We start from the raw sequence: 25,311 nt of genomic DNA on the forward strand, positions 1-25,311 counted from the left end.
GGGTTAGGGTTAGTTCGACTAGGAGAGAAGGAGTGGAGCTACTTTCGAGGTAGAAAAAATAGCTATTATACACTTCACTCCTAAGGCACACAAATCGGACCGGGACCCTTTTACGATTAAAGGACAAACCGTTGGATCTCAAAACCACGTCAAGATCCTAGGCGTCCTGATGGATGCAAGACTTAAATACAAGGAACATATTGCGAGGGCGGCATCCAATGGCCTTGAGGCGGTGATAGAGCTTCGACGACTAACTGGTCTATTCCTATCAACGGCGCGGCAACTTTTTACATCAATAGTGACCCCTGTGGTAGACTACGCCTCCAATGTCTGGATGTATGCGTTCAAAGATAAGGCGATCGGGCCGATTAACCGAGTCTAAAGGGTGGAGCGCAAGCGATTGTAGGGACTTTTTGCACCCGATCACCATGCCCGTCGTCCGCCAAGTTACTAGCCTATATCCTTCCAAAAAGCTAAAGCAATGTCGCGAGCATCGACTGTGATTGTGTTATAGCACTGGAAAAAGCGAATAGACCGCTGTCAATGAGCATAATATTGACGACCAGCAGAATGATTATATTAGGAGATTTTCATCACGAAATGTTTCCTCCCTAGAACGTCAGCGCTCAACTTCGATGCCCGCTCTCCCGTCACTCCACTTTGCGAACTGGTCAGTGCATGCGTCATAGAGAGCGTAGACCTAGAAGCGGTCACCAGTCAGGCACCTATGCAATAACCGGTTTCCCCCACCAGGCAACAACGCACCTTGATGGTGTCCGTTCTCCGCTCACCTGCTGCTTCCCACACGTCGTGCCAAACATCGACGACCATTAATCTACAAATATATACAGTGCAAGAGCCGGGAGCCATGCCATTTTAAAGTGCTTTGTTCTTGAGGGTCGTACTCCAGAATACTTTGATGGAGCCAGGGCTCCGGCCCGGAAACTGGTCCGAGAACAACACTATTACCTCAGACCAAGGTCGTTTCTCGTCTCTTCTTAGCTTCAATAGGATGTCCCGCTCTTGAGATAAATACGGCATGCCTTTACGGAAGTTCCCATGAGGTTCCGCAGAATCATCTGACTCACCCAAGTGACGTGCTGGCCGTGCTATGCGTTCAGGTGCTTCTGAGTCGGATTGGGATAGGCAGCGTGGCACTGCGCCTTCGAACAGCCAGGAGACAAATTGTAAGCGTTCATCAACCGATAAAGAGGTGAAGTGAGAACGAAGCGATGAAAAGGAATTCTTCGTCTAGGCACTTGCAGAAGAATTCCTGACCCGTTTGCGCAGTTGTGGTAGGCCATGCGACTCTTGCGACTTTCGCTTGCGGGGTTTCGACTGTGGGCCGCTGTTTGGGACCTTGACTAGATTGTCGGACGCACGAATGTGAGCTTCGGAGTCGTTATATTGGCAGATACTTGTGTGCGTAACTGGTTGGGTAGCAGGCTATCTGAACAAAAGGGCGCATCAGTTGAGGCATCAAAATCGTCGTGAACATCGCGTGACGGGGCTAAATCCGAAGTTGACGATGGACTAGCCCTGTTTCTCGGGAACTGTTCCAACTGCTCTGCGTGGTCCGCGTAGGCTAATATGGCGGGTGTCGTATCAAAGTGCAGCCTAGGTGACTTCTAGGACGTGGACTAGGGGCCTTAGGAAGTGACAGAAGGGGACGGCACGTGCATAGACGCAAACCTCGACTGGGGGCCGTGCTGGGAGCTGATACTTGGGCAATGGCAATGCTTTAGGGAGAAATGGTGGAAGAGGGCTTAGTAGGAGGAGCGTGTTCGTGTAGGCATGGGGGTTTTGACGAGGGGCATCTTGTGCGGGAGGCTTCAGCACCGCATGATAGCCCCTTTCATGACCTAGATTCCAGGCACGGGAGATTAGGATCGCAAGCCTTATACGTACACTTGTTACCAGTAACGCAGGCCAAATGGGCCACGGTACGGGAATATCATGGTTTGGGAAGACGATACCCCATCTTTAATTAGCTACAGTGAGGTACGATGACAGACATCAGCTGACATCTTGCCAGCCTCACTGGCGAACGCCAACACACAGACTTACCTAGTGAAGGCAGTCATCGATGTACTCATTTTCACTGATCTGCCGAAACCTACGAGCCTGCCTGAAATACAGACAGTAATCAATCAACAATATGCAAAGTTTCCAGGATGCGAGTTGACAACGTTTACCAAGTCTCTAGACCATTAAGTATAATTCTGTGAAAATATTCCTATTCGAACGCATCTCCTAGGCCTCACCCTTCGAATTCCTTGAAACGGACAACCTTTCTACGTGCCCTGGGATTTTAAGGTCATATGACGGCACGGATTCGTATTGCAACCTCTTGTCGGCGTCATTATCATCTCACATTCAGTGGAATTCCCCCTGATAAATTGAGCCTCTTGCTTTTACTCTTACATGTTTCACTGGGTACTACTAAATCAAGCACCATATCCTCATACGAATACTCGATACTCTCAATACCCAGTATTCTTCTTCAAAATGCTCGGATATTCTATTGTGTATCACTGGATACGTTCAGTGTTCAACACTCTCAATGCACAACCCTCCCAACCCTCAAAGCTCGATGATACCACTTTGAATCGTTCGATACGCCTCATCTGAGCAATCTTGACACTCAGTTTTACCAATACTCAACTCGAGATATTCCCACTTCCAATAACTCTATACTCTTGATGCTCGGCACTCTCGATGTTCAATGCTCCCAATCCTCAACGCTCGATTCTCATACCGCCAAGCATTTAGTGGATTTCATGAGGAAGCTTAGCCGTTTTCAACATTACATTATCCATTGGGAAGAATCGATGCTTTCGTAGCAAGAGCTCATGCCCAAGGAGCAATCAGGAAAACACAAAACTGAATGTTCAAAAATTGGTGGTCAATACCAAATACTCCATGCCCAAAGTTGGCTGCTTGAGGCTCAATGTTCACTGCTCAGTGTTCAGTGCATTTTGCTCGGAATTCAAACCGCCATGCATTTGTCTCCATCATTATCCCTCAGTGCTCGCTGTGTAATCCTCCTTCGTGAGGACCTTCGCAAGCACGTTCGTCTTACCCAGCTCATGAGAGCGAGGCGCCTCCGCTTTTACGCCTCAATTAAACCTCCAATTTGATAGCTTTGCACTTTTCCTAGGGCTGCAAGTTAGGAGTTGATGCTGGATCTATACAGTCCTATTGCTTCCGGGAGGGGGTCAACTATCTCAGATTTCTTGCTACTCTTTTCTTCTAGCGTTTCAGTCTTGTTCAATCAATTACTCTTAAACGGTCTTTCTATCGCATATAGCGCCTTTGAGCAGTAAATTTAAGATGAAATGCGAAATGGTCAGATAGGATGAGAGTTGTTACAGACGCGTATAGTCGTGCTAGCTGAGACCATCAAAACAAAAGAATGGTTGAGAGGATAGTTAACAGAAGAGATAGACCGTATAATTATGAACAAATTTCTCTTTGGAGTTAGTGCCTTCTCGTAGCCAGTTCAGTTGGCAAGCCGCTGCCGATGCTTGAAGGCTGTCGGTCGATGTTTGTTATCGGAATCGCTTGATATGTTCTAAAGAGTTCCAATTCCGATGATTTCTTCTTACAGCTGCCCGCAATCTTCTAATCAAAGTTATCCTTCTCGATTTAAAATCGTATGGGCTCAATCAGACATCATCCCCGTCAATCGCCATGCGATGTATATTTGTTGCCATCACAAGTTAGACAAAAGAAGCCCTTCAGAATCCATACGCCGCTAATTCCAAATCACTGCCCATATATGCCGTCATAGTCGAAATTGACCAAGGTTCTTCACAGCTTCGTCAGATTCTGCCATTCATCGATCCGCACACATGCTATTGACGGGGTTCAGTGGCAGGTTCGTCAGAGGCAGGGGGCCCAAGCCATGTATCAAGAGGGCGTTTGGTCCTGGTAGAGTCCTTTTTCTGGGGCTATGCGCCTCTTGGTGGTTTCCCTTTTGCGGCCTGAGTATAAGTAGGTTTCTGCTAGCAGTTGGCCAATTGCCGTAGTGGGCTCGCGGCTTGAAACGATCAACGAGCGTCTTGACTCATCCGACTGGATCTTTTAGCAGGAACGCTGGGGTAACTGCTCTTTCTATATCGGAGAGTTCTGCCGTGTGCTAATCCATTGCGCCTTCTTGCAGGTGCAGGACTGTATGTTAACGCGCACGACTACGCCTGTCTTGATCGAAACCTGGACCCGAATTTGTTTGGAGAAGACATAGACGTTCGTGTCAGGAAGTGGTACCGCGTATACCTCTGACATGCAGGCTTGCCGGAGGATCTGGCGCGTAATATCCGATCTCATCCGTCTGCTAATGAGGTGTCCCTGGATAGCGTCATGGCTGTCGTGAACATTTTGGCCGAGTAGTCCTCAGGGGTCCGGTGCACCTGCAGGAGGTAACCTCCTGGGTTGCAGTAGCGATATGAATTCCGCTACTTGTTGGGCTGTGTTGATGCTGTCCCCAGTTGGAATATAGGTGGCCGCGGCCGCGGTGTTGCTCGTGGCGGCTTGCGAAGCTCTGGATGCAACTCTTTTCTGCCCCTGACACTAGGTGAGGCCTAGCTCTGGCGTTCCTAATCTTTCCAACAGCTACTACGAAACATTGTTATTGTGAACAGCCAGCCCCTCGACACAGTGCACAAGCCTCGAGAGTTACTTCCATTATGCATGAATAAGGAGGCAGATTACAATAAAGTGCCCAATATAGCTCCCACTATTCTCCCGACAAAATGACCATCGGGAAGGTCCACAAAAAGATAAAGTCGGTGTTGACTCGGAATCCGCGGGAGCCGAAGGCCACGAATGCTGACGTCGGTGTGGAAGTGGGTCTGATAACATCGTTTATCCTCTTTGGGCCTAGCGTTGTACTAACAGGGATGGTGGGATGCAGATCGGCGATCCATGGTAGCCTCCCGAGGTCCCTTGTTTGACCTTCTCATCCCTGATCTCTTCACTCCGTAACTATCGACATATCCGCAATGAGTGTCAAAAAGCCCAATGTCGAGCTAACAAGCGACATTGATTTCATTGAGACTCCTGCTGCTAAGCCCTCTCAATTTGAAACTGGCAAGGACTGCGGCATTGCCCTGACCAATGTAAGCTCTTTTTGCGCCATTGCCAGCTTCAAGAGTGTGCTGACACCTTTTACAGTCCCCATCCATCCACAATGGACCCTTGCCCGCCGACGGTGCTGGAAATGAGAGCTTCTCTAACCTCATCCTTGGTGGCACCCTCATTGGAGTTCCTGGCCTCTTGACCTACTTCCTGGGTGGTGGGCTGAAGACCTTTGTTTTCATCGCCCTCATCTCAGCCCTTCCTATCCTCGTGGCCTTCTGGACCTACACATCTACCTACAGCCCCCGCACCAACGAGAAAGTTAAACTCCCCGGCCGACCCATTGAGCATTACCTGACCTTCAAGCGCGAAGAGGACAAGTCGAAATGGCACGGAAAGAAAATCCCCATGCAGACCTTCGCGGAGATGTATCTGGACGGCTTGGTGGATTTCAACGGTGACACATTGGATGTGATGGAATACCGCCACGATTGGGCGAACTTCGCGTTCACCTGGGAGCTGTTTAAGTTCATTGTGTTCACGTTCTTCATCGATGTCATCTTCCACACGAAGGCCCAGGATGATGAGCAGATTCGTCCCAACTATGATTGCGGTAACGACCACTACGCTTGGTTCCTTGGTCCTCGCATGATCTACACCTCGGGGATTATCTCGGACACTGATAAGGAAGAGACTCTCGAGGAGATGCAGGATAACAAGATGGCTGTCGTTTGTGAGAAGATCGGTCTCAAGGAAGGCGAGACTATGTTGGACATTGGTTGTGGCTGGGGAACCCTTGCCAGATTCGCTAGTCTGAACTATGGCGCCAAGGTTACTGGTCTCACCATTGCGGAGAACCAGACTGCTTGGGGTAACGATGCTCTGCAAAAAGCTGGTATCTCGGATGAACAGAGCCGCATTGTCTGTATGGACTACCGTGATATCCCTCGCCAGAAGTATGACAAGATCACACAGCTGGAAATGGGCGAGCATGTCGGTATCCGCAAACTCACTGGATTCTTCCGGCAATGCTATGATATGCTCAACGATGATGGAGCTATGTATGTTCAGCTCTCTGGGCTGAGACAGGCATGGCAGTACGAGGACTTCATCTGGGGTTTGTACTTGAATAAGTACATCTTCCGTGGTGCGGATGCTTCGACCCCTCTGTGGTATTACGTCAAGTGTTTGGAGCAAGCTGGATTCGAGGTCAAGGGGTGAGTGATGACTTCTTGAATTTTCGAATTTCACAAAAGCTAACTGTGAACAGAATTGATACCGTCGGTGTCCACTACTCTGGTACTCTCTGGAGATGGTACCGTAACTGGGTTGGAAATTTCGAAGCCATCAAGGCCAAATTCGGACCAAGATGGTACAGGGTGAGTCTCTCTTCGTGCGCGATTGTTGTATTGTGATCAAGTCTAATCCTCGACAGATTTGGGAACTGTTCCTCGCTTGGTCTGTCATAGCTTCTCGTGAAGGCTTCGCCACCTGTTACCAGATGGTTGTAGTCAAGAACCTGAACTCGACTCATCGCATCAACGGACTGTCTAGTCAGTTTGGCCTTGGTGGTGCCCTCGAATCCAGCAGGAAGGCGGGCAAGTCCCGTCTGCCCTGAAGGTAGATTATGGTGGGGTGGATGATCACTGTAGCAATACTCATAATTAGAGGCTACAGTGACAATATTCTGGGGGAAGTCAAACCCTCTTACTTTTGTGGTAGGGTGACTTCATCGGGCTAAAGAGAAGTGAAATGCTTGATGCTCATACAGGCTTCTTCACTCTCAGTTCTTTACAACATCAAAAGTTTCGCATTTCACAATGTCACATAGCTTGCAATAGCAGCCATGAAATTATCTCGTTTTCATTATTGCCTCTTCTCTCCTTTTCAATCTGATTAGAATGTGATGGACAGGCAGATCCTGTCTTTGGAAATTGGACTATGTACAGCCAAGGTCACCGATAATATTTTGTGCTTCAGACCAGACAAAGCTCAAAGAAAAGAAAAGGATCTAGAAGACCATAAAGAATGAACACTACAAGGCAGCAGTAATCATTCCATTGAAAAGGGCCATGTCAGAAGTTCCTCAAAAGCCCACCCACCTCTTTTGGTTTTTCTTTTCTCACCTGTCTCCCGACTTCTCAATTTCCCCAGTCCCAACCCACACCACTCAAGCTTGAAGAACACTCTACTTCTCATTCTTATTGATCTTGTTGTCCCGAGTTAGTTTTCTTATGCTTTTGCTCCATCTGATCGGATGGCACAAGTGCTTCCCGTTGTGGTGCATGATTAGGCCTGCGTGGCAGCCTCGCAACACCCTGTCAGATCTCACGCCATCACTGACCCCACAATACTCCCTGAATTGATTTTTTCTCATCATGTGAAACTTCCTTGTATCCTTGATGGGTCGCCTTGTCCTCAATGATCGAGTCAATACTTCGGAGAGCACTCATTCGAGTGGTGACGTTAAGCAGTCTCTTGAGACACAAGGGCGTCTCAAAGAAAACCTCAAAGCGCTCCCTCCCTATGCTACCTCTTTTGACTGTTCAATCTGTGGCTGGGCCACAGATGACCAAAGTGATATTTGCCGACAGACTAGAACAAAATAACAGTTAAGAATAGAATAGGAGCATAGTTAAGAAAAAATTAAGTATCATTTCTAATGGCCGTTAAGCCAGTAGAATAAGTGTATAGTGAATCCCGTGACAGTAGCATATTGTCAGTGCTGGATTCATGAATACGGCTTGAGAACCGGAATTATAGTAACTCCGAGTAAGCGGACTACTAATGATGAGCATGGCATAAATAGCAAGAATTAGCAAATAATGTATGACAGAGATTTCAATGCCCTTATTGGCTGAGCAAGTTACGGAAGACAGCAAGTTTCAACACATATTAACGGCCTGAGGTCATATAAATGCCTTAGCAGGCATATAGTCTTCTCCTACAGGGAGATCTCAGCATAATTCAACCACCTCAATATGTCTTGACAAGGGAAAGGAAGCAGCAATAATATGAATTTATTATTGGTGAGGAGGGACGGAGAGAGGAAGAAGTCTAGACATCCGCAAAACCCGACTTGGGTCCAAAAGTCCGACCCAGAACCCAACCCGGACCCAACTCGACCCAATTTCGGCATAAAAACTAGTATAAAATGCTTATGAATTATCTATTGATATTGGCTAATACACTTAATATCTCACTTTTCTATTTAGATTATAATATAAGATGACTATATATAGCTATATATGATTATTCATTCTATTAATACAATTGCTTAATTAGGAAGGTAGTGTAAAGATTATCTTAGTTAAGAAGGTATACATATATCTCGGGGGGCAGGTACACCACTTTCTTTGATAATATGTATTTTATTTAAATTTTAAATTATAGCTTATATAGATATATTAGTTTATAAGCTATAAGGGCATAATATATCTATAGTATAATTCAAATTAAATACTAAAATTACCCTCTATAAGAGGGTGAGAACAGCCATTAAACACGTGTGTTTCTGCATAATTTATATTTGCACTTTTTGTAACCCAAGTTAGGGTCTGGGTCCGGAGGGGGTTGGGTTTTGCGCAAGTTCATTGAGATAGGAAGTAAGTACAATTTTGTGTAACTTTTAAGAAGTTAGGATAGTAGTATAGTTTGAGAGTATTTCGGAGGTAGGGTCAATAGATGAATCCAAGATACGAGTTATTAGAATACATAATAGCTCTGATACCGAGTCATCGCCACGATATTATGATATACCAAATCGTAATCAACTCCTCCATATTTTGAAAGGCAATGGGTATCTGAAGGTATTTGCGGAATGGATATAAAGGACCTAACCATTAATTAAATTGAACATCTGTGAGTTGGCTTAGTTGCATGGTGTTATTGCCAGTAGAAAATGTTTGCTTCCCATGCAATAAACATCATGACAACCAAAAGCCTCTCTTTGTCAAAATCAGAAAACAGTGTCTCTCCAACAAATAATTAATTGCAAAAGTTATTTTCTTTACTAAAATGAGAAAGACGACTTCATTTCGAGAGGACAGTTGAAACACGTGAAAATACTGATAACATTTATTGTAAAGACCTATTCGAGGTATCATCCTAGGCTAAGTTTTATCCCCTGTCTATCCATGAGTGGTCGAATTCCATAAGGTCCATACTACAATTCGTCCTCACGTAAGGACACCCATAATCCCGATAGGAACTCCATTAACCTAATACAACACCGAGCTTTGTTTTCTATACCCAGTATCGCCAAAAGAAGTTCATCCTGGACTTTTGGAGACGTAATGCATGATCCAATGTGGATTGCGGGCCACAGAAGGGTTCCCCACGCTGCACTTGACGGTGATATGGATCTCAGGAGCTTTGATGCTTCGCAGATACAAACGTCAATTTTCGCCAGGATGCAAGGTGCTGGCATCCCCGGGCCATTCAAAGCGCATTGGAGAGTCACAAGCAACGCCATTTGTTGGATGAGAGCCGATGATATCTCATCATTATCGGGTACAGTGGAAGTATTTAAAGATGTCGGAATCCCCCAGAGTAGAACATCTTTCTCTAAAGCATCGAATTCCATCCGGATGTCGGGGTCAAGATACCGAGGCGAAGACTTGGCTGGCTTGGTTGCAAAAAGGGCAACGCGAGGAATCATTTCAAATAAGGCATATCCACACCCAGAACTTCGTCCATGATAATATGACTGATAAGGGAGTTGCGCAAAATCCGACGTGAGGGTTTTTGTGGTTTGATGAATATCAGCCATAGGACCCAGGCCCAGATATTCATTGACAACTCCGAAGAACATATATTGTTCTGAGATGAAGCAGGCACACTCTGGATCAACTTGATCTAAAATGTTGTGTTGAGCTAGCAAAGCGGTACAAGGCTGTAAGTGCTGCATCACTGCACCGTCTGTATTGCCATCCATTACCTAAAATAAACCTTTGTAAGCATTTCCGGTTTCTGTTTTTCAGACGCAGATCATAATCGTATGGGTAGCTCACCTCAAAGTTGCACAGAAGGAGAAGTAGTATCATAAGTTCGAGGGAAGTGGATCGAGTGCCATTGCCATGCTCTGTGATAAGATACTTTGCCTCCCTCAGAGCAATAGCGTAATGAGACAAGGCAGAAACACGGAAGTTATGGCCATCATTCGAAAGATGAGATGCACTTATGGCAAACACAACATGAAGAAAGGCATCACTTTGTTGGGCCAGGGGTAAAACGTAAGTGAGAAACGGATTCTTGATGCCATCTCTGACTACAAGCCGCCGAGCTGATTTTTCGACATAATGTTGAAAAAGACTTTGTTCATTTGATCTTCCACGTAGTTTGGGCCAATGAGAAAGGGCATAGCGCGGCGACAAAGCGCCGAGAAGCGGTGGAGATGGGCTATTGAGGGGCAGGAACCGCTCTTGTCCAGACATAGACCCATGAGTAATATTCAAAGCTCCCTTTTTCCAGGAGCAGAGCAAGTGGTTACGTGTGCAGCCTCCGCAGATTGGCCTGTGTTCGTCGCACTTCGTGTGTCGAGCGCGACAGCTTAGGCATCCAGATTTTGTTCTCTTGGCGTTCGCTCTTTTGTATGGTCGGTATAGACCGCGGGAATATGTATTGAACTCAAGCACACCTTGCATATCCGGCAACTCGTCAGGGGGATAACGGAGGGTCATGAAATTGAGAGGTTGAAGTATGGCTGGAGCGGGTCTGGCGATAAGATCGCTTATCCTTTTAGGGATTAGCGTCATTTGGGCTGTGGTACTTTGGAGAATCACTGGGTCTGCGATTTGCTTCATGGAATCATGGGCCCCGCGGGCTCCGGATACCCGAGTCCTCTGTTCACTAAGAGGTATTATGTCCGCGCTTGTTTGCCTCGATTCGGCACACAGCACTTGGCCCCGGAAGAATATAAAGTAAGTAGCACTCAATGTTTCTCATCGGCAAACAGCCAATATTTTATTCAAATAATTATCTCCATTAATCTTCAACAATGCCTTCTACGTCATCCAACATATCTGAATCTGCTTCGTCAAACACGATCGACGTTGTGGTAGTCGGCGCTGGCCTGAGTGGACTCAGAGCAGCTTTGGCTATCCAAGGGGCCGGGTTCTCTTGTGCGGTAGTCGAAGCCACTGATCGAGTTGGTGGGAAGACATTCACACTCCAATCCAATAGTTTCGGCCCTGGCGTCAACGACGTCGGCGCTGCTTGGATCAACGATACCTCCCAAACAGAGATGTACAAATTGGTCCAAAGGTATGGACTTCAGACGGTCACCCAGTTGGACCGAGGACATGATGTTTACTTGCATGGAGATGAGGTTGTCGTGTCGCCGCACGGCGGGATGCCTGTACGGCCCTTTCTTCTCTTGTTCACTTATTTCGCATATCATTCTAACTTCACGGTTGGTAGTTGAAAAAGGAAGAGCAGCTTGCGTTGGGTCAAGTGCTCGAAGCCTGTAACAAACTTAGTGCCAGCATCAATTTGATTGACCCAGCCTCGGGACCAGGTGCGAAAGAGTTGGATGGTCTTTTACTCCGCGAATACTGTCTTCAGACATTTCAATCCGAGTCAATCGCAAATCTTTTCAACATGATCAGCTAGTCTCTGATTGGGATCGAAAGCAAAGACATTAGTGCACTGAGCTTCTTTCATTCTTGCAAGTCGGGAACAGGGCCCGAAAATATGATTTCGGATGTCAAAGATGGAGGCCAGTATCTCAGAATTCGGGAGGGTAAGCAACAAGGTCTCTATTTGTGACTCCAATCACCATGCTGATCCCCGTCTAGGAACACAGTCTATCTCCAAGAACATGACCAGAGAGTTGCGAGAAAACTCACTTCATCTTTCAACTCCAGTCACCGAAATTGAACAGAATGCAGAGTCCGATGGCTGTATAGTCAGATCTTCTAACGGCGTGGTGTTTGAAGCGAAGAAGATAATTCTTTCTATCGCAACTCCGCTTTACACCACCATCAAATTCACGCCCACTCTGCCTGCCCCCAAGTATCGTCTCGCTACAGAAAACAAGCTGGGATACTACAGCAAAATCATTTTTGTTTTTAACGAACCATGGTGGCGAAATGCCGGACTCTCCGGCGAAATCAAATCTCAGGACCGAGGTCCTATCCTCTTCTCTGTGGATACCAGCGTCCCAGAAGATAACCAATGGTCCATTAGCTGCTTCATGGTTGGCGGCCATGGCCTCGAGTGGTCGCGGTTGTCTGAACAGGAAAGACGATCTTCTGCCTGGACTCAGCTTCGATCGGCTTTCGAGAACGTCAAGCTGGAATCTGGGCCAGTTCAGTTCACGGAGCCTATCAATGTATTGGAATTTGAGTGGACGAAGCAAAAATTCTTCAATGGTGGTCCTTGTCCAGCTTCCCCACCAGGCCTTCTGTCTTCTATTGATGGGTCGGCAATCCGCGCACCTTTTGGGAATGCTCACTTTGTTGGTACGGAGACGGCGTTGGAGTGGAAAGGGTATATGGAGGGGGCTGTTCGGTCCGGAGATAGGGGCGCGGAGGAAGTCATTGCTGCTCTTCGCAGTCGGTCGATTTGACGCAGATGCAATTCTCTCCTTCCCTTCCTGAAGACGTCCTATATTACTGTGTAAGCATGACCCTGGGGAAGAAGTATACCTTATAAATGGACGCATGATAGCTTAGCGCCTATACAAGTCTTGAGATGCCGTATTCTATATATGATCTGCCGGAGGCATTCGAAAATGAGTCAAAGTGAGACGGAAAATAGGCGAAAAAGAATATGTAAAAAGAGAGGCCAAAGTGGTCGAGCTATTACGGAACATCACCATCAAGGCTTTAGTATACAGTAGAAGCCGATCAATATTGAATGCGCGAATTAGATGGTTGAAGGTTGGTCTCAAATTCTTCAGCCTAATGAGACGTAGCTCACTTCCGGGGTTCGGGATCTGGCGTGAATGTCACGATTGAGAACCTGTTGGGATACAATTCTTCGCGTTCCGCAAGGCAATTTGATGAGAAAAACATCCGGAGAGAGCAATTTGAGCCTCTCGAGATCAATGAGGGTATAGTATTTGATGTGATCTTTGTGCGGTGATCAGTGTGGTTTGTTGCTATTTCGAAATCCGAGCGTGGAATCTTGAAGGCGGACAAACACAGTCCGAAAAATAGGCAATTGAGGCATCTCGTAAGTAATTCATGTTTTAAGCATTCGTAGCCACCAAGTTGATTACCCAAGGAAAGGATGACGCTGATCTGCAAGAAGCGGCGTATAGGTGGACTGGGAGAGGGCCACGTGCAGGTCAGGGGGCCAAGAAGGGAGGGGGGGGCGCGCTATGGAGTCCTGTTTGCGAGATATCTCACCTTTATTTCATACATAATGACATCTTTTAGAGGCCTCGCGGTACTGTGCTGATAGCCAAAAATCGACTTTGAGTCCCAAAAAAAAAAAAAACAATATCATGAGGCCATGTGCCAACATGCACACCAGAAGATGTTTATCAATAATGCCACAATGCGCCCGCTTTTGAGGGCTGTGGATGTCGGATCCACAGGCTGATCATTAGCCTCCAAACCAAGTAAACTCATCTTTCCGTTTAAATACAGCCGGGGTTGTACGCAGGTACGGTCAATTTTCACTCGAGCCGACTGGTAGTCACCCCGTCAACATCACGCACCAACCATTTCCGTGAATATCTTCATAAAATACAGCCCCAACCCATTTTATAGATCGGAGTCAGTCCGAAAACAAACCTGCAAGGGACCAAACATAAAGACAGCCCAGAGGATCTATCGAAGAAAAAACAGAGTCAAATCATCCCCTGCATTGAAGATCAATTGCATCGAATATCAATTCACTCCTGATTGAAATTTACAACTACAACTACAACCAACATGCAATATACTACCTTGCTCATCAGTGCGCTCTCGATTGGTGCGAGCGCTACTACCATTCCAACCACATTGGGTCAGACCATCTTGTCGGCGGCGCCTACCTCGTCCTCAACATCTACTCCTTCTGTGGCCCAGAGCATCCCTTTACCAAGTGGCGACATTCACGACCCAAAGTCTTACTCGAAATATGCCAAAATTGAAAAAGATGCCCGCTCTGGCGTGATGGAATGCTACGCCTCCATCAAAATGGACGACCCGCAATGCGAAGATAGCAGATCCGCCCGAATTGGCAGATATGACCCTCAGCTAGAGACTTGTGAACGTAAGTGACTCTTAAATCATACCAGTGAGAATATCAAGCTAACATGCCTTACAGCCGAACAACCGGCCTGGACCACAGCCCAGGAAAGGCCCCAGGTCGGCATGGTATGCAACAGTTACGATCTCACTTACTATTTCTATCCCCATACATGGAATGGGTTAGATTCCGAGAGTGGTCAGCTCGTTTTTGGCAAGCATGGCGAGGATGTTAATCAGGGTCTCTCTATGCCTGTTGGTCTTAAGCCTGGTTGCTGGGCTGGGTTCCAGGATGGTGCGTGGTTTGGCAATTGTGACGCTGATTTTATTGTTGAAGATTGGACGATGCAGCAGGAGAAGGAGAATGGATTCTATTGAGGCTATATCGTGGTATCCCTTGTCCTCTGGCTTGCTGGTCACCGTTCGTTTGGGGGATATACCCTCTTCAGGAGTTAGATGAGAATTTTTGATGTAAAAATACTGATCCTGCAGTTGCTACAGATCTGTGTATACATTTTGTATTAAATAGAAAGCATTTGGGGGCTGATAAGCCCGGAACATAGTATCATGCCCACTCGAAGGTTTCCAGTGCAGATGCTTGGCGCTAGATTCAGTTAGTCTCATTCCACGAACGCATGCGGGGATAATCGGATTCGATCGCATTGCCCGAATTCATGACTTCATGGACGGCTTCAAAGCCGAAGATCGAAGAATTAGACGATGTGAAGTTCGAGATTGGACAAAGAGAAAAGAGAGCCACCCGTGGAAAAAGTTTGTCGTCATTTCTGGGCGCGATTTTCTCCCCACAGCTCAGACTCTTTCTTCCACTCCACCACTCCTCGATCTGAACCCTCACATCCAACAATGTCAGGCCGACAAATATCCTATGGCCGCGGAGGCGCAGGTAAGCCCATCGCAATGCGCTCCAGCACACGCCCACATCCCCCCCGGGTCCCATCCCACCACATCCCACCACACACCACACCACGCCGGGTCCTCAGTCCCCAGCCCATAACTAACAAACTACATAGGCAACATAAGCCGCCAGCAAAGCGCCCCTTCGCCCCGAGACCTGCTCACCCCAACAATCAAACAAGAAGTCTACACAACCGGGCGCGGCGGCTCAGGAAACATGGTGGTCAACGACCCCGACCGGCCCGAGCTTGCGCGCGAACTCCAAGACGTTGAGTCGCCGCCGCTGCGTGCGCAGCAACTTCCCCACCACACTGGACGAGGTATGATTCTGACATCCTCATTTGATATATCGCCTCGTCGCATATCAACATGTCACAACCCACAGAAGAGTCGGCCGTGGGCACATGCTAACATATACTGTCTTCGATTCACAGGTGGTGTTGCAAATGCCTACATCCCCACGCCCGAAGAGGAAGAACACGAGAAGAAGATCCATGAACAGGAAGCCGAGCTCATGCGTGTGCGCACCCAGTCCAAGGATCGTGTTAAAGAGCTTGAGCACGAGAGGCAGGAGTTGCGGAAGGAATCGCCTTCGGCTTGAACGTGTGCTTGTTCTTGGGTCGGTTCGGTCACTTTTGCCTGTTGGAGTCAGCTATCGCCTAGTCTAGCGTCAGATCGCGCTAGTTCTGGCTTGGTTCTGGCTCTGCTATGCGGGGTGGGGCTTTGAGGGGTTGATATCTCATACCTGCTTGCGGGCTGTGGATTGACACCCATGGTTACGATGGTGAAGGGGAATGATTCCAAAACGGAATCCCGGAGGTATCCAACTGCGGAGACTGATTTCGGGAGTTTTGCTCCTATCGGGTGAAGGCGAGGTTTTGCGTGTTTGCTTTTTCTGTTTCTTATCTTTGCCCCTTGTCCTATCAGATGCTTCACTATACCCTTGGACCGGGGGAACGGCGTCTTATGGGTCGAGGCTTGATTTCCCTGTTTCCTGTTTCCTGTTTATTCTGATTTGAAAGATGATACTCTCCATTCAATTCATTCAATTTTCATACTATAGGTGTATCCAAATGTCTATGCTAATTACACGCTTCTCATATCTCATTAGAAATGCAATGCAAACCATAAAAGGTCACGCCATAAAAAACAGAGAAATGGGCATAGTCATACCATCCTCCATTTCACCCCGGAATAAAACACCCCGTGGCATCAATAGGCCAGCTAATAAGCTCGCGCCACTCGGGTTCCAACAGATCCCCGATTTCCCTCAGAATCCTAGTCCCCCAATCGCCCATCCACCACAAATCACGCAGATGATGCAAGATGACAGCATAATGAGCCAGCACTACAAGCGCAAAAGGCTGATGCGAAGTCATAAGATCCAAAAATGGCTCTGGAACACGGAAACTCCAACAAAAAGCGAAAATCCGCGGCTCGCCGCCTTTCATAAGTTTCCCGAGGGAATTGCTCAGATGCTCAATTGCTGAATCATAGATCTCCTTCTCATGTGCAGGGTCACGCTCCGCTTCCATGATATTCTGTCGTCGGAGTGAGAGTATCACTAGCCGGGACATGTCAGGCATAGTTGGGCGCGAATCATCCGGTGTGATTAGTGGTGCGAGCTCTGTTACTGATATTCTGTCGATGAGACGCATCATTATGCTTACCAGCCACCGGGTTAACTGGAAGACTTCGAAGAATTCATCTAGAGGGCCTGATTGGTCTTCGTCGGGTTCGTCGTTTTCGATTTCCAGTATACAGTAGCCGAAGGCGAAGACCAGCATAATGCAGCAGAGGGCGAAGGTCGCGTTGCATTCTGGGTCTGTGAGGTCTTGGCTGTCTTGTCGGAGGCCGTTTAGGGCTTGGACCTGGTGGGATCGGGCTGTGTCGAGGTGTCGCCATCGTCTGGACGGTCCTGTGCTTGATGATGCTAGGTGTAGGGCTGATAGGGCTAGGATGCCGTGGCGGAGGGCTGGGTATCGGAGGGACAGGTTTGGAACGATTGTTTGCCATATTGTTTCGGATTGGGGGTCTCGTGCCAGGGATTTGTAGGTCGTTGTGCACCAGTGCATCATAAGTTCAAGGTCTTCGAGGTGGAGGGTTTCCTCCATGTGGTCTGGAAGGCAAGTATGTGTGAGGGCATGTCTTGAGTCGGTTCGGGTTTCTGTCATTGTTGAAGGCAGCGGCGAGGTCATCGATGTTGAGGTAGAAGAGACACTGGATGAAGACAGGGATCGATATTTGCTGTCTATCCGGGTTAATCGGGGTCGAGGCGGGTATTGGCTGAGCATATTGCGGCCAGCGCAATGTAAACACGTTGGGGTTGAGCTCGGGCTTTGCTCGTACTAAAAAGCCGTTAGATATGGATATTTCTGGGAGCATAATCCCGCTGCAGGCAAGATCTAGCGCTGCAAATGGGACCATAAACAAAGCCTCATGGCTTCATCCCAATTATGGTCTAAGCGGGAGTGGAGATGACATACCTTGATCCGTCGGCGACTTTGCATGCTTCCCTGTCGTCGCTTATTAGACCAACTCACGGCAGATTTGCGTGATTCCATGGCAGAGGGGTAAACACCCGCACGAAACCTTTGGTTTTGCCCATAAGGTTCGGGGGGATGGTGGGCAATTTGAACCTCTGCCAAGTTGATCACATACGATCGGCGACCCCAGCTCTCACCCGAAGGAGTATGAGGGTGGGAATCCCCCAAGACAAAAAGTCATAGCGGTGGATCGACGATGGGTCATCACATTAGTCTCGGTAATTCTGTGACAGTGCAATGCACCGAAACAGTGAAGAGTTGCGAGAGAGAGAGGCCAAGGATCCCGAATCGGCAAATGCAGCACAAGTGGCTCGTGCCCATGACATAAGCGGTCCACTCGTTCTTCAGTTTTAATCAGTCATACATTATTTTGCTTTCATACCTCATATTCAAAGCAAAACTCCGAGACTCCATCCGTATCCAGAAAGTGCTTACACTATAACGCTAGGAACTTTATCCAAGAACGGGTCAAGCTCGGGAATTGCCTTACCCTGCAGATCAATAGAACATTCCAAATGGCAAGCGAGAACGAGTTCAGCTGCACATTATACGCCCCACACCCCCCTTGGGGGCCAAAAGTTATGAAGCCTGCACATGTACAACACCCAAAGGGGGCTAGCACGGTGGTGCTAGTTCGCAAAGGTTCCATCCTGCTTTTTCCCAATCAGGAATAGCGTGAGAAACAGTTGACCGATGACCTCTCGTGACTGTCCATACCCTAACCTTGTTCCCGATTGGCATGCTGCAGTAGTGTCAACGCCCAGGTTAACACCCCTGTCCTCAAGTCCTGATTTGGGCATATCAACTGCAATCACGGTATATATAACCTGCGATCGATCACCCGCTGTTCAGACCCATGTCCATTTTCTAGAACAAGTCTTAACCAAAAGCTTTCGCCCCCGCCTCCGCCAAGGCCCCCCGAACACGTCAATCGCGTGGCTTTTTCTAAATCCGACAAGGCTCGGGTTGTGGTGAGGCGTCCAAACATTTACCAAATCCAGTCAAAGTAGAGCCTCGGCGCGCGACATCCGTTCTAGTTCGGGTGCTACTTGCCTTCGGGATTGCTGGTGCATTTTAATTGTATATTCTTTTCTTTGTGGCGCCACTCCTCGTGTAGTTCTTGGGGGCCGGTCGGATGGCGTGCATTTATAGATTGTATACGAACACCGAACTTCTCCGCATATACGCAATCGCGTATGGTATCACTTCCTGTTTATATGACAGATCCTGCGGCTCCACTATACGTGCACGGATACTATGACGGTGTGAGATCTTGTTCAGAAGGTGCTTCGGATATATGTTCGGGAATAAAATATATCCGAAGACAGATAGGGCCCTCGGATTAACCAGCTTGGCGAAAATTATTCTTAATATTTGAAACAGAGGGAGTTGGCTTTAGATGGACAGACATTTTTAATAAATGCCAATGGCACTTGGGAATGTTTTCATCCAGCCACAGCTCGCAATATCGACATGAAAACCAACAACATTCTTCGATCCTTTCTTACCCAAGTTTTACCAGACTCAAAGCAAAACACGAGTATGAACAGCGCCAAGCCAGAATGGATCAGAGCGAATTGAATTCATATATCGAGGCATTGTGACTAGCTAACCAAAGCATCACATTTATAAAAGCTACCCCTCCGGACTTAACTTGACATAGGGAACCAACTTCATCTTTCCAATAAGCCCATTATCACTGCGCGGGGGAAGAGTAGGCGAAACAATACTCAACAAAGGCGCAGTATCAGAATTATTAATCTCTATCAAGATACTTCCGAATGTAATTACACATGGTCATAGGAACAACGACAGTGACGGCTGACACGGAGATGAGACGCAAAATCAGCCTTGAGAGCGGCGAAGTCAAGAGACTGCAACTGATGTCCATTTAAGTAGAGAGCCTTGCTGCGTGTTTGATAGGTGGAAGCACGAGGTAAACATCGGCGGCTTTTCCAGAGCCTTTGGATGGAGGCCAGGAGAAGTTTTTTCTGTGGTAGCCAAGGCCCAATGCGTTCTTGAGAACTTCAATTTGTGTCCAGGACACTAGAGAGCTTAGATGATGTGTTGTGTTCTGTTTGTCGGTAATGATTGCTGCGTCGGAGATGTTCTGTGGTGCTTCCCAGTTCTCTGCTGTTGTGGTCCACTTTGATAGCACAATTGCAGCTGCAAGATCAAGAGTTCAAGTTTCAGGCTTCTATACCCCGACAAGTCTTTGCCTCAATAAAAGCATCCAATAGAAGTGGACGATTCAAATTATGCAGAGTGCCTCGAAGAGTTAGTGATCCACCCTCGGGAAACCCTACCTAAGCACGCAAACATGAGTACAAGTACGTTGCTATCAAGTCCGTAGCCTATACCTATTGAATAAAAGTCCATGATTGATTTTGAAATGAGCTTTGCCGACATTGACATCTTCAGTTTTCTCGGTCGTTTACACCGTGGAGAGCCCTCCTGGCGTTGTGAACTAGTCAGGCCCCTCGTCATGCAGATCGAAGACGACATCCCGCCGCCGGATTATTTGCAGTCGAGACTGCCGTATTGGACCTTGGAATGTACGAGGCCTCTGCCGCGGGACCAAATAACCCATTATCGTCACCTGCTGGGTGCGGAGTTCTTTCTGACATTGCGTCACAGAATACTATTCCCAATTGTAGAAATTCTCAAGTGATTTCCTGATAAATTTCTGAGTCCTATTATCATCTTTCACTACCAAAAGCCCTAGATACAAACAGGTGAGGAGAAATGTGATTTGATCCGCTTATTATGCATGGACGTACCACTAGATATTCTAGATACAACGTAGATTCATGTCTGGCAATCCCCACAAGACTACAAAGAGCCATCATAGCACTGGACGCTCACTGTCTGATTCTGGAACTCCTGCTCACTGAAACTGCACAGACCAGGGTCTTCCATTCCGTAGAAAATTGGCTCCTCGCACTTCACATCACTAATAAAATTGTCAATACGACCTCATATCTCCTGCTAGAGTTGTCTATAAGACTCACGAAAAGAAGTTGCAAACAACATCTTCTGGAAGCTGAGCACCATTGATGTTTTGCCGGCTGTTGAGAGGTCGCGTCAGCTATTGCACACAAGCGCCGGGCATTGAACTAAAACGTATAAACTTACAATTCTAGGGGTAGGAGGGTACAGCTATTATCCGACTTGACAGATACTTCTTTTCCTTTGCAAGGCTCTTCGGAGTACATGGTAGCCTGGATTTAAATGAAATCAGTGCCTTATTGTTTGTAAGGCGACTGTCAATGGTAGCATGCTTACCGGGCCTTTCTGACATTGAGCAGCGCAAGAAAAGAGAGCAAGAGCTAGTAACTTGTAAGAAATCATAGCAAATAGGCGTTGAAAGTCTTGTGTTGATATTATGGCGGAATATGTTCTAAAGAAAGTGAAGGAGCCTATCTCATGATGATGATTTCTCTGCCTTATATGTTCAGAAGTGCAGCTTCTGCACCGCCATTCAAAGCACTAGACCATGATCTAAATTACCCAAGGATCCTCTAGCCATGCATGATTCTATTTACCCCCTTACTGCTACTGTGGGTTATCATGCGCTCAATTCCAAGTTTTGGCTCGGGAAACCAGATCTCGATCCATTCCGATCCGATCCCATTTCGACGCCGACGCTTATTCCAATGCCCTTAAGCCGATCTACCCATAACATAGCTATAGGTTCAGGTGTTTATGCTACTTTTTGAAGAACAGTGCTGAGCATGGGTGTTGAGTGAAAAGGCTAACCATGTCTCCCAGTTTGAGATTCATGACTTTATGAGCTTGGCTAGGAATTTGTGAGCTGCAGTTTTATTTTACAGTAGTGCTCTTTCAATTAGCGTCACTCGTCCCGATTTTGGGGCACTACTTCAGTTCAGCTGCCAATTCTGTGAGCAGTAAACTTATGCATAACGCAAGGGACGAAATGGGCATGCATTGACAAATCGCTTTCTGAAGAAACAGCATACCCTGTCCTTTTCTAGATCAAAAATGATTGGATTAAAAATTTGATGCTTAAGCATTCCATCATAATGCTCTAGGCTGTACTAGTGCCGGCTACCCAGCGTGCAGTCCCCTGGCGTTCACATTAGAACACTCAGCCCTTGTGCCCAGAAATACGGCGTTTTCTCTTGTCATCGGTCTACTCCCTTGTTGACCAGTATACTAATAACAAGGCGTTATGTCACCAACAAGCTATTTCTCAGCTGGAATGCTCTTTGTCGGCGAGTCGTGCATTCCTCACTCGCCACAAAATCTTTGAGTAAACCGATCGTATCATCTCTTGCAGCCTCTGTGGCAGTGCTCTCAGTACCCCGCCGATCCACATCTTCTTAGGAAGAAAGACTTGATCTCCTCGTTTTAGTAACACTTGCTCAAGAACAGCTTTAGCAACAACTTCCGGTTTCATGATAGGTTGAGCAAATTGGGATTGATATTGCATGAAACCTTTGATCATAGAAGTCTCGACCCAAAGTGGATGGATGATGCTGGACGGTAGACGTCAGTAGATAGAAGTGACATAGTTACTACCATTTCTTACCTTGTTTTGACGTTCGGGGCATTGTACCAGTATTTCAGCTCCTGTTTGACTCCCTCGTGGAAAGCCAACGCACTGGCTTTCGTGCAACAGTAGTCTACCATCTCGGCAACTGTCACAAAGCTTGCAATACTTGCGATTGTGATGATGTGACCTCTGTTATGTTTGATCATAGACGGAAGGAATTCCTTTATTAGAAGGAAGTGTGAAACGGTATTCACTTCGAAAGTCTCGCGGATCTCTCGCTCGCTCTTTTCAAGGAGAGAACCACAGTGAAAGATGCCCGCCGCATTCACAAGAACTGTAGGGTCTCCATGTAAACTACGGATCTTTGAGGCAACTCTAGATATATCGTTTGTTGAAGTGATGTCAGTCTGATAAAAGGCGATGCCGGTTGAAAGCTCGAACTCGGGCTTTTTGACATCAAGGACCAGAACTCGGGCCTTCTTGTGTGCCAAATGCTCGATTATGTGTTTTCCTATTCCACCACTTCCACCGGTGAGGAGGACGAGTTCATCTGCCAGATTATGCTTTTCACTAGTCATCACTGCCTGATTCTTACGCGTCGTCGAGAATTTTGAGTAAAAATGATACAGTGCCAAGCAGCCGATCACAGCGCCGGAAAAAGTCTTCGCGGGGAAGTTTACCGCATAGTTGCCAATGGCATGGACCATATTGAAGGAAGACATAGTGTTGCCTCTGCTGGCTTCGTGGATGGACGACGAGCAGAAGATCTGACAAGGGCGTTGTTGGAAACTCAGGGAAGACAACAATAGGGAAATAATTAAAGGTTTTCTTTCAGCTCGACCTTAGTGACTCAGAGGTCAGCTTTATATTTTTGGCTTCTGTTTGCGTTTGGAACTCGTTCCACCATCGGCTATTTGAGCATTTTGATCGTCCGTGGGACCATCGCTACCTCATACCAATGAGAAGCCGTGACATTTTATGATACCCAAGATGCTGATCTTTCCGAACATGGGATCAAGTCCGAGTTTGAGTATTGTGCCCGTATCTCATTCGCCAGAGGATCACACTTCCTAATATCGCTTCGTTCCAATACCTTGTCCAGTTGACGTTCATCTGAACTTGACCTCTTCCACAGGCTAATTGAAACTTTAGAATCAATGTGAAGCGAATTGCGCCAAGCCTCCCAAATGGTTTCATCTTATAACCTGATGTGCGATCCTACTTGAAGACGCTACCCCAGTCCACATCGTATCCTTGTATCTACTACTCAGCGCAAGAACCTCCTTGTCACATCGGGGTAGCACTCTAATTTTCTGTTATTGATACTACTGGCTACTGGCCTCTCTTTGTGATATATAGAACGTATATGCTGTTCTGCCATCTTGAATAAATTATATCGTCGTAGTATTCCTGGTGGGCTTTGCCCGCTGGGCGACCCGTGGAGCTATGTAGCAAAGCACAACTAGCAAATTAGTCATTTTCAATCATTTGAACACATGTGTGATTCCCAATCAGCGCATTTGCGCCAGGATCACACTGCAGGAGGCTAATTTAAGCGGTTGATCAACAGACAAGGAGCGTAGGGATTTATTAGTTAGGGGCACGATCACAGTGAAAGAACAAATTTCATTGGACTATCTATCCATACTGATGGTGGATGCACGTCCTGCGACAGGCCCGAGCCGGGCTCGGGCCGCCTCGTGATGTACACGAGATCAATCTTGAGATAGAACGTGCCGAGTTATAGAGAAAGATGGCTGCCGTGAATGTTGGCAAGAATATAGGTGACTGACTAGTCAAAACAAAAGCAACTGGCTGATAGAGAATATGTGCTGTTTCTGCACGAGAGAGTAACGGGTATGGTGCTAGAACTGGCTGGCGTGCTGCTTTGTTTCCCAGTCATCTTTAATTCCGTACATGAGCTATCCTGACAGCCGCTGGACAGAATTGATTATGACCTTCTCGATTGGGGGAACCAAATCACTATCATCGCGATCTCCTGTCCCATGTGATGTCGCTCCACTTGATTTAGCTTAAATGCCGATCGATTCAGCTAATATCGTGGTGTTGTAAAGAGCCACAATAGTATCAACAGTATCTGGCGCAGAGGCGAATCCAGCTGGAACACCTATTTATTTCAATACCACGTGACCAAGCATCAACTAAAATGAATTCAGTGTCCCGTGCTTTGAGCCCTGATGTTAGGTTCGTACGCATTGACTCTGGATCGATGATACCTCCAAGTTTCTTTCCAGGAATAGAAGACGTTAACCTGACCCGGCAGAACGGTTGATCCACTGCCCATACGCTCTCGGTGGATTCACCAGCTCCAAAAGTCCAGAATTTCAGATGAGTCGCGGTTATCGAAAGAAGCAACGAAATGATTCAGAACCTGGCAGGAGCTGGCTAAATCTAGAAGGCTCGTCTCCTAGCTGAGACAGTCTGTCCAGTTTCTTCACGAGGGTGACCCTGTCCTCCCGTTCACCTAGCAAGATCAGAGACGGGATTCCACAGCCAAGCACGCACAGGTAAGAAAAGTACTTCAACAAAGCTCCCATCATCAAAATGGCTGCGACCACCTCGTCATTTTCGGTTATGGTGGTAAATTTGGGCATGGTCCAGGTTCGTAATTCCTCGTCAACCACATTCTGTTCAATTTGCATTGTCATGAGCAAGGCAAAAGCACCGTAGTTGATTGTCTTAAAGCTCCCTGGCATTTCTACTGAAAGCTCTTCTTGGCCCTCATGTGTGACGAAATAAGACCGCGGCCCCTATGCATGTGCGTTGATTAAGAAGCTGAGTTGTATTAGGATGGAAAACCACGTATCATCAGGTCGGATCGTCAGGTGGTGATGCTTGCTGTAGGCTTGGACAACGGACCAGACGAAACTGTTCTGGGAGTCGGAGATATGAGACGTGCTGAAGAGGCTCTCTCGATACGAGGTTCATATCAACCTTTGGCTGTTGCGATGGTCATCTTGACAGATGCCTTGGAAAAGCTCTTCAGCTGTCAAGACTTTGGAGTGGTTTTATTTGACAGGTGAGTTGTCGGTCGTGATAAGAATGACTGGCA

The 25,311-nt window shown here is 47.1% G+C and overlaps 9 protein-coding genes across 9 annotated transcripts; 5 read left to right on the top strand and 4 right to left on the bottom strand.

Annotated features, from left to right (window-relative positions):
* Positions 1-5,003: 5,003 nt before the first annotated feature.
* Positions 5,004-6,697, top strand: N7508_004915 (uncharacterized protein; the record flags this gene model as incomplete). Its single annotated transcript, XM_058462981.1, has 4 exons — positions 5,004-5,120; positions 5,176-6,296; positions 6,350-6,458; positions 6,515-6,697. 4 exons carry the CDS (start codon positions 5,004-5,006, stop codon positions 6,695-6,697), a joined length of 1,530 nt encoding a protein of 509 aa, XP_058319459.1.
* A 4,380-nt stretch (positions 6,698-11,077) lies between these two features.
* Positions 11,078-11,691, top strand: N7508_004916 (flavin-containing amine oxidase; the record flags this gene model as incomplete). Its single annotated transcript, XM_058462982.1, has 2 exons — positions 11,078-11,437; positions 11,500-11,691. The coding sequence occupies 2 exons, from the start codon at positions 11,078-11,080 to the stop codon at positions 11,689-11,691; spliced, it is 552 nt and encodes a 183-aa protein (XP_058319460.1).
* Positions 11,692-11,772: 81 nt separating this feature from the next.
* On the top strand, positions 11,773-12,649 carry N7508_004917 (flavin monoamine oxidase family protein; the record flags this gene model as incomplete). The annotated part of the gene is made up of 2 exons (XM_058462983.1): positions 11,773-11,821; positions 11,877-12,649. The coding sequence occupies 2 exons, from the start codon at positions 11,773-11,775 to the stop codon at positions 12,647-12,649; spliced, it is 822 nt and encodes a 273-aa protein (XP_058319461.1).
* A 1,315-nt stretch (positions 12,650-13,964) lies between these two features.
* Positions 13,965-14,639, top strand: N7508_004918 (uncharacterized protein; the record flags this gene model as incomplete). The annotated part of the gene is made up of 2 exons (XM_058462984.1): positions 13,965-14,286; positions 14,341-14,639. 2 exons carry the CDS (start codon positions 13,965-13,967, stop codon positions 14,637-14,639), a joined length of 621 nt encoding a protein of 206 aa, XP_058319462.1.
* A 486-nt stretch (positions 14,640-15,125) lies between these two features.
* Positions 15,126-15,777, top strand: N7508_004919 (DUF3602 domain-containing protein; the record flags this gene model as incomplete). The annotated part of the gene is made up of 3 exons (XM_058462985.1): positions 15,126-15,165; positions 15,293-15,496; positions 15,611-15,777. 3 exons carry the CDS (start codon positions 15,126-15,128, stop codon positions 15,775-15,777), a joined length of 411 nt encoding a protein of 136 aa, XP_058319463.1.
* Positions 15,778-16,360: 583 nt separating this feature from the next.
* N7508_004920 (uncharacterized protein) lies at positions 16,361-17,740 on the bottom strand (the record flags this gene model as incomplete). Its single annotated transcript, XM_058462986.1, has 2 exons — positions 16,361-17,524; positions 17,663-17,740. 2 exons carry the CDS (start codon positions 17,738-17,740, stop codon positions 16,361-16,363), a joined length of 1,242 nt encoding a protein of 413 aa, XP_058319464.1.
* Positions 17,741-20,554: 2,814 nt separating this feature from the next.
* Positions 20,555-20,937, bottom strand: N7508_004921 (uncharacterized protein; the record flags this gene model as incomplete). Its single annotated transcript, XM_058462987.1, has 3 exons — positions 20,555-20,675; positions 20,734-20,790; positions 20,858-20,937. The coding sequence occupies 3 exons, from the start codon at positions 20,935-20,937 to the stop codon at positions 20,555-20,557; spliced, it is 258 nt and encodes an 85-aa protein (XP_058319465.1).
* Positions 20,938-21,935: 998 nt separating this feature from the next.
* N7508_004922 (uncharacterized protein) lies at positions 21,936-22,960 on the bottom strand (the record flags this gene model as incomplete). Its single annotated transcript, XM_058462988.1, has 2 exons — positions 21,936-22,221; positions 22,275-22,960. 2 exons carry the CDS (start codon positions 22,958-22,960, stop codon positions 21,936-21,938), a joined length of 972 nt encoding a protein of 323 aa, XP_058319466.1.
* A 1,638-nt stretch (positions 22,961-24,598) lies between these two features.
* Positions 24,599-24,955, bottom strand: N7508_004923 (uncharacterized protein; the record flags this gene model as incomplete). Its single annotated transcript, XM_058462989.1, has 1 exon — positions 24,599-24,955. The coding sequence occupies one exon, from the start codon at positions 24,953-24,955 to the stop codon at positions 24,599-24,601; it is 357 nt and encodes a 118-aa protein (XP_058319467.1).
* Positions 24,956-25,311: the final 356 nt, after the last annotated feature.

The sequence above is a fragment of the Penicillium antarcticum genome (genome assembly GCF_028974205.1).
Source record: "Penicillium antarcticum strain IBT 31339 chromosome Unknown utg000005l_segment0_segment0, whole genome shotgun sequence".
In the NCBI taxonomy this organism is placed as follows: Eukaryota; Fungi; Ascomycota; class Eurotiomycetes; order Eurotiales; family Aspergillaceae; genus Penicillium; species Penicillium antarcticum.